The sequence below is a fragment of the Ceratotherium simum genome, chromosome 26, assembly GCF_057802395.1.
Source record: "Ceratotherium simum simum isolate JZ-2026a chromosome 26, ASM5780239v1, whole genome shotgun sequence".
NCBI classification, from domain to species: Eukaryota; Metazoa; Chordata; class Mammalia; order Perissodactyla; family Rhinocerotidae; genus Ceratotherium; species Ceratotherium simum.
In genome coordinates, this window is record NC_141925.1 from 40343324 (window position 1) to 40350721 (window position 7398).

The 7398-nt window shown below is 58.7% G+C and overlaps 1 protein-coding gene across 4 annotated transcripts; it reads right to left on the reverse strand.

The window, feature by feature from the left end:
- Positions 1-17: 17 nt before the first annotated feature.
- Positions 18-6348, reverse strand: GPC2 (glypican 2). Of its 4 annotated transcripts, none has more exons than XM_087417634.1 (11): positions 6002-6348; positions 5162-5320; positions 4518-4840; positions 3987-4058; positions 3609-3689; positions 2653-2815; positions 2274-2404; positions 1891-2037; positions 1670-1809; positions 1409-1584; positions 18-603 (listed from the first exon to the last, which is right to left on the reverse strand). In XM_087417634.1, exons 1-11 carry the CDS (start codon positions 6171-6173, stop codon positions 353-355), a joined length of 1815 nt encoding a protein of 604 aa, XP_087273760.1. In that variant the 5' UTR covers positions 6174-6348; the 3' UTR covers positions 18-352. The 4 variants fall into 4 exon arrangements, with proteins under 4 accessions (XP_087273760.1, XP_087273758.1, XP_004442915.1 ...); XM_087417632.1 differs by having other exon boundaries at positions 4017-4058; positions 6002-6347; XM_004442858.3 differs by lacking the exon at positions 3987-4058 and having other exon boundaries at positions 6002-6346.
- Positions 6349-7398: the final 1050 nt, after the last annotated feature.

A 7398-nucleotide genomic window follows, 5' to 3' on the forward strand; every position in this document is an offset into this window, starting at 1 on the left:
CCCCCCCCAACTGCAACTCTAAAACTCCTCCCTTTCTCCTTGTTGAGCCTGACCACCAGCCAGCCCCACGTTAGAGGCTTGGCTGGAGAGACCAGACCTCCTTCCTAAATAAATAGCCCCAGCCCGCCCCCTACACTCCTCCTGCAGATACCAAATGAAAAAATAAATATTGTGAACACTTCCCCCTTAACTCACCAATGGGTATCTCCTCGATTTGGGGCCCCAGCCATTCACCCAAAAAGTCCCTTCTCTACCCTCTCTGTAGCCCCCTTTGACTCCTCCCCAGACCCAGCTGAGGGGGGAGGAGAGGAAGGGCAATGAACCCTTCTGATGCTAGGGCACCCCTCCCCTGTTATCGAGGTCCAAGCAGGGCCAGTGCTGAGAGGAAGAGAATGAGGATGGGTTGGGTGTGAAAACCAACGGATGTCCCCCCAGTCCTGGTCTTGCCCTGGTTGTGGCGGACAATGACACCTCCTCCTTTGCCCCCAGCACCGTCCCTTCGAGGAGGGCGAGGAGGCCGGGCTGGGGGTGCCACAGCTGCTGCCCCAGCCATCCAGTCATCTGCATAGTGCTGTCCCTCTCCAGAGCCGCTGGCATCCTCATCTGCAGGGAGGGAGAGGATCAGAGACAGACAGGATGGGAAAGAGAGGCAGAGGCAGACAGAGGGAGACAGAGAGACATAAACAGGGAGGGAGAGAACTCGAGATAAAAACAGAGAAAGAGAGACAGGTAGACAGATGGAGAGTGGGAGGAGGGAGAAAGTGAGTGACAGGAAGGAAGGGAGAGAGATCAGACAGACATGGGAATGAGAGAAGGCGATGGGAGACAGGAAAAGAGACAATGAGACAGACAGCAAAAAGAGAGAGACAAACAGATGAGGAGAGAGGATAAACAGGAAAAGACAGAGAGAAAACAGACGTACAAAGCAGCAGCCAGCAGAGGGGAACAGGGATGGGGGAGGAGAGACAAAGACAGCAGACAGACAGCAGGAGAGAGAAAAAAATGAACATCCATGCTGTGCTTTTCTGGCAAACTCTACCTTGGGGAGCCAGCCCATGGTCCCCTCTCAGCTTCCCCACCTCCCCGGCATTGCCCGCCCTCCCCAATGCACAGCCCTTTGCCCACTCTAAGAAGCTTCCCACTGTTCTGTAAGTATGTTTTAGTGTCTCCGCCACTGCACTGTGAACTCAAGGACAGAGCCCCTCTCCCTACTGTTCTACTCCTCATCTTTGAGATAAGCGCTCAGTAAATGCCTGCTAAATGAATGAGGGAATGAATGATAACCGAGCAGAGATTCGAGGGAGGGACCCGGAAAGCAGTGGGCGGGGCCCGGGGCTTGAGGGTGGGCCCGGGTCCAATCCCAGGAAGCCGGGAGGAGCGAGGCCCTCAGGGTGCCCCCGGGTCTCACCCCAGTCCTCCAGGTCCAGGTCGCGTCCCAGGGCGGCCGCCCTCATCCTGGTCGTGGCCGCGCGGAGCTGCAGCCGCCGCCTCCTCGTCTGGAGGTCGGGGCTCGAGGATTCCGCATCCAGCTCTGGGTTGTTGAGCTGCTCGGTCTGGGAGCCCCCGACCACGGGCGACAAGTACCTGCGAGCAGAGCAGCCCCGAAGGCTCCCTCCCGGCCCGCCCCTGGAGTCGGGCCTCGACCCCCCGCCGCCCGCCCGGATCTCACCGGCCCCGCTCGGCTCCGGTCCAGCACGGCGCCGCCTCCTGCGAGATGTCCGCCGCCATGCGGGGGTCCCCGCACACCGTCAGGGGCAGCCCGGCCCAGAAGCCCCTCACCCGGCCCAGCCGCTCGCGGAGCTCCCACACCTGCGCGAGCAGAGAGAGCGGGCCGAGCTGGAGCGCGCGCCCCTGCCGCCGCAGCCGCCCGCTCGCCCGCCCCCCACTCACCAGCCGGGGCAGGCTGGTGCCCGCAGCCGTCGTGGGCCGCTCCTCCGCCGCCGCCGCCGTCCAGAGCCGGTCTGCCTCTTCCCGGGGGGCTGGGGCTCGGCGGGCGCGGGCCGGCGCCGGCTGCGGGCTCCCGCATTCCTGAAACACCTGCAGCACAGCGAAGAGACCCCACACAGTCATCCTGCGGTGAAACCCACACTCTGTCCCCACTCCAACACCCCAGTCTCCCCTGGCACCCCCCCTTTCCCCAGATACCCTACAGTGTCCCTGACACCCCACGCTGTCCCCCCACCCCAGGCCCTCACCTCCACCATTCTCCTGTACTCGAGCTGACACCCCACCCCTCAGGCTGACACTCCCCTCCCTTCTCATGGCCCCTGTACCTGGGCTGACACCCCCACACTGTTTTCCTGCAGATACATCAAACCCTCTGAGATCTTCACCCCGATGGACTGGGCTGCCAGCTCAAAGGAAAAGGGGCCCTGGAGCTTCTCAGCCAGGAAGAGGAGACCATCTTGAAGGAAGAGGAGAAAGAGAAAGGGTGCAATGAGGGGCCAGCCAGGGAGATACTGAACCAGAATATTCCCACAGATCCTGACCCTGGCCTTAGAGGGAAGGAGCAAGGTGTTGGATGGGGGAAACTCACAGGAGAACAGCACCCCCCATAGTCCCCCCTCAATACCGCTTAAAATTCTCTCCCTGACCCACCCCCACCCACCCTCTACACAGACAGCCCTCCCAGGCTTTCCTGAATCCCCGCACCCAGATAGGCCCCCCAGTCAGGATCCATTCCCTGGCTGCTGAGACAGCCATGGGCCACATTGAGGCAGAAGCCCCGGCAGGGTGGCAGTGAGGGGACCCCTCGACAAAGGGGGCAGCCTGTCAGACGCATCACAGCCCGCCTGCAGCCTTCAGACATCGGCACCTGGGGGCAGAGAACAGGGCTGTGTCATCCACAGCCATCCACCGTGGCTGCCCTCAGCCTAGCTTGGTGCTGGGCACAGAGAGAAATCACACACCCCACCCCACCTTCCGCAGGCTCTATGTAGAGAACGTCTAGGGTTGGTGACCCCATATAGCAGTAGGTGAGACCCCAAGACTGCCACAGATCTGAGGAGAGAGGTTCCTAGGGGCCAGGATGCAGATACTGCTGCTTGGGAGGGATGGAAGTAGAGAGGCAGTGGCGGAGTTTGAGAAAAGGTTCAAGGACAAGACTGAGCCCATCCTGTTGGGGAAAGAGGAGACTGAGAGTACAGGAGGTAAGGCTGGGAGGTTTGCGAGGCAGGGGTGGAGGGAAGAACAGGTGGTGGAGAGAGAGCTTTAAAGGCCAAGCCAGGAATGTGGCCTTCAGTAGCAAGGAAGAGGGAGCCATTGAGGGGTCCTGGAGGAAATCAGGGAAGCCAGTACTCCAATCTTGGGCTGCTATGGAGATAAGCAGGCCCCCAGAGGCTGGCAGGGGATATGAGTCATCAGAGGGCAGGAGAGGGTCAAATGTGGGAGGAGGTCATGGATCATCACACCAGGAAGACTTCACTCCAGCCCCCTCCTTCTCGATTTATTTTGAGATGCCAGGGCCTGAGGCTGATATGGGAAGGCCCCTGGCCTCTCCTGCCAGCTGGTGCCTGACTCTTCCTCATGGGGCCTCTCCTACTTCTGCCTGTACTTTCCTACTTCTCCTTCCCTCCCTGGGCCCTGCCCATACTCAGGCCCCCTCTAACCTTAAGTGCCTCTCTGACCACATCTCTTCCAGTCTCCAGGCCCTGGATAAAGGCGCGGGCAGCCACCAACGCCCGGGTTATCTGGCGGAGGGGAAAGAAAGTGAGGAAAACCACAGGGTGTTGTAGATTAGTCAAGACTGGGGCCAGGAGACTGCACCAAGGGGACACGCAGTGGGGGTTAGGTTTGTGGGGTTATCTTGGGGTGGTTAGGAGTGCCAGGTGGTACAGGGAGGCAGATTCAAGAGGCTCAAAGGAATTATAGTCTAGAAGGATCAAGGGGAACTGGGCTTGGGAAGAGCTGGAGGGGTTGTGTTTAACAGGGCTTGGAGACAGAGGGACTGTGTATCAGAACAAACACTGAAATTGAAGCCAGAAGACCTGGGTGTGAAACACAGCACTAACACTTACTGGCTGTGAGACCTTAACGTCTGGGATGATCAGTTTTCTCATCTGTAAAATAGGGATACTAATAGCTACCTCACAAAGTTATGATGACAATTAAATCAGATACTATAAATGAAAATCCTTCTCAAATATTAAGTGCCTAACTCACATTTAGTTGAACCAGAGGAAGTCAAGAGATTAGGATTAGGGAGGAGTTAGCAGAAAGGTGGCTGGGGGCCAAGAGCAGGTGAGTGGGTAAGGAATTTGTGTGAAACTAGAGCACAGAATGAAGGGAGCAGAGGGCATCCAATTAAAGGAGACCAAGGAGCACTGGGTCAGGCAGAGGTGACTGGGGCTCAAGATAGGTGCACCAGGTCAAAGATGGCTGCCATGCAGGATAGGGGATCACCAGGTCAGGGGTGACTCGGGCACAAAAGGAGAGTCATTGGTTTGAAGGTGAGTGGTGCACAGTTCAGAGGTCACTAGGTCAGAGGTGGCTGAAGCTCAGGCCTTGGGGCCCCTCACCTGCAGGCGGAGGCGGCGGGGTGAGTCCCCAAAAGGCTTCAGAGAGTCATCAGCAGAGGAGGCGAGGCGCGTGAGGCAGAACAGGTAGTCAGGGGAGAAGATGTACTGTGGGTGCAGCAGGGGGAACATTCTCTCCAGGAGCTGTGCCCAGAAATCCACCAATGCATCATCTAACCCCTCACTGGACCTCTCATAGTAGTCCCGCAGCCGAGAGAACAGGCCACTGAATAAGGGGCTGTACTGGGAATACAGGCGGCCATAGGAGCGTTGGAAGAGCAGGGCCAGGGAGTGCTCAGATGATGAGAGCATCTCCCGAAAAACCTCTGTGGCAAATGCAGAGAAAGGGGTGTAAGGTGGGGTGAGGCCAGAAAAGGATGGAAAAGGGCAGAGGCAGGAAGAGACGGGGATGGGGAGAGAAGAGAAAAGACAGGTGAATTAGAAAATGAGCAACTCTGAGACCTGGGCAAACTAGGAATTGGGGTGGGGGGGCAGGACCCTAAAGAGAGCCTGGGGTGGGAGTAGGGGAGTCTAAACCAGAGCTGGGGTGCCTTAGGGATGGAGTGGGAAGTAGGGACAGGATGCTTGCTGGGTCATGAGCACAGAGAGGAGATGTGAGACCAGGTTTGGGGATCCTGAGTCCTCACCATCAAATTTTCTGTGCCTGGCAGCCAGTGTGTGAACTAGGAAGGAGCCGCTCTCCTCCACCAGGCCTCGGAAGGTAGCCTCAGTCTCCCAGGTCAGCCTCTGCTCTATCTCACTGGAACAGCAGGTGTACTCCTGGGGACAGATCCGGAGGTGCTCACCTGGACAGAGGAGACACAGAGGAATGGTGGGAAGTGATGTCATGAAATTCCTTCCTTCTCCTGCTAATCTCTGGGGGCCATCCCTTCTCTTCCACCTGTCTGGTCTCTTTTCTATTGTCTGTCCCCTCATTCCCATCTGACCCTATCCCCTCCTTATTGTCTCCTCACCCATCCCCAGTCTACTGCCATTAGCCATGGGATCAAACAATGAGGGGCCAAATTAGTGATCAGAGGGTCCTCAGGTGACCTTCCCCAACGTCACACACCCCAAGCCTCTAAGAACTTACAGCACCGCTTCTATGGGAAGAATGGGGTTTGGAGGAATGGGGTTACTTGGTGAGCAGGAAGGTATTATCAGAGAAAGACCTCATAGAAATAGCGAGGGGGAGAAATTTGGCTGTGAAGAAAGAAACACAGAGGGGGATGCTAGTTACTAGAAAGGGATTCCTGGGGCGGGAGGGGGGCGGGGGGGGGTGGAGTAAGAGAGCTATTATGTGAACAGGAGCGTTATTGTGATCCTGGTAAGGAAGTTCAGGAGAAGGAGAGACATTATTACTAGGGGATGAAAAGATGATTATAACGGTCACTCTGAAAGGGAAGAGAGTTATTGTGAGATGGGGAGGACCCGCCTCCGCCCACCACCCTCGCCCCCAATTCTCTAGTCTTCCTCTTTCTCCTCACCTGAGATCAGGACGGGAGGGAGTAGGCTTAAGCTATATCCCCGGGCCCCCAGCACCTGCCGAGTCTCAGTGCAACTCCGGGTGACCTTTGCCTCGCTCCCGGGTCCAGGACCAGGACCAGGACCAAGACTCAGAGGCAGCAGCAGAAGCAGAAGAGATCGCAGCGCGGACATAGCTGCTGCCGCCGTGGGACAGCAAAGTGGGTCCTAAGGAGGAAGGAAAGCCGCCCGAACTCGGAAAGGCGGTTCTCTGCCGCGGGACCGCCCCGCCGGCGAGAGAAAGAGCGCGACCTCGGAAAACTGAACAGCGAGCACGATTGCTGGACCAGGCGGCATCTGCCGAGACAATGGGAGCGGGGAGCCGGACAGGGGGCGGGGCCCGAGGAGGCGCCCCGCCAATGATGGGAAGGAGCCGGCCTGAGGGGCGGGGTCCAGGGAGAAATTAAGCCAATGCAGTGGGGAAGCTCGGCGGGGGTGCGGGACTCGGCCGAACTAAGGAGGTTGGAGGAGGGGCGTGGTCTGTCTCAGGGGCGTGGCGACCCGGTTCGAAAGGCGGGGCCTGGGTGGGACCCAGCCTCTGGAAGTCGAGAAGCCAGATTGAAGGGGCACTACTAGTCTAGCGCGAAGACCCGCCAATGGAGGGGGAGATTGGAGGCAGAGGGGGCGGGGCCGGGGTGGAGCAGGGCCAAAGCGGGCGGCACGCGTGCCCGGGCCCACGTGACTGGGCGGCACGCCTGAGACCTCGTGGCCGCACGAGGCTGCCGGAGCGGCGTGACTGGAACGTGGCGAGCACGAGCTAGCGCACCTCCAAACCTCGCGAGAATTACCGGAACAGAAGTTGTACTCGCGCTTGCGCACAACTGCCTTCGCGCGTTCCCGCGTGTTTTTGGATTCTTCTGCCGCCGGAAGGGAAGGGGCTTACGCCAGTGCTGGAGGTGGGGTGACCACAGAGACCTGAGGGACCGAAGGCGGTGACTTTTCCTCAGCCCTGCTCAGCCGGAAGTCGCTGTTCTAGCTCACACAGTGAGGCCCCTCTTTGACCCGCGAGTACGCCCGCCCACACACACTCTCGGCCCTGAGGAACCCCTCCCCCACCCCGTGCCTCAGTGGCCTCCCCCAACAGAGGCCAAGCGTCCCATCTCCAGGCCCCGAGAGTCTGAGAGTCACTCTCCTGAGCGGTTAGAAGGCTGCTCCTCAGCCCGAAGAAACTTACCCCAGGGTGGGTCACATCCCACCTCCTGGAAAAGTGGTGAAGGCGAGCTTTGCTTTACTCCCTCCGCGATTCCGGCCCTGTTGTAATGGCGCGTCCACCCCGAGTCGTTGAGCGTTTCCCATTCCGTTCCGCGTGGAACCAGGTTCCAGCCTTCTAGAAATGAAAGTCTGCGTGCTTTTGTTTTTC

Excerpts from the sequence above, each read along its gene's own strand:
- GPC2 (XM_087417634.1), bottom strand. The coding sequence starts at position 6,173 with ATGTCCGCGCTGCGATCTCTTCTGCTTCTGCTGCTGCCTCTGAGTCTT. Across the intron at positions 5,321-6,001 it reads CCCTCCCGTCCTGATCTCAG|GTGAGCACCTCCGGATCTGT; the intron begins GTGAGGAGAAAG and ends TCCTCTGTCCAG. Across the intron at positions 2,816-3,608 it reads TGGTCAGAGAGGCACTTAAG|GTGCCGATGTCTGAAGGCTG; the intron begins GTTAGAGGGGGC and ends CTCTGCCCCCAG.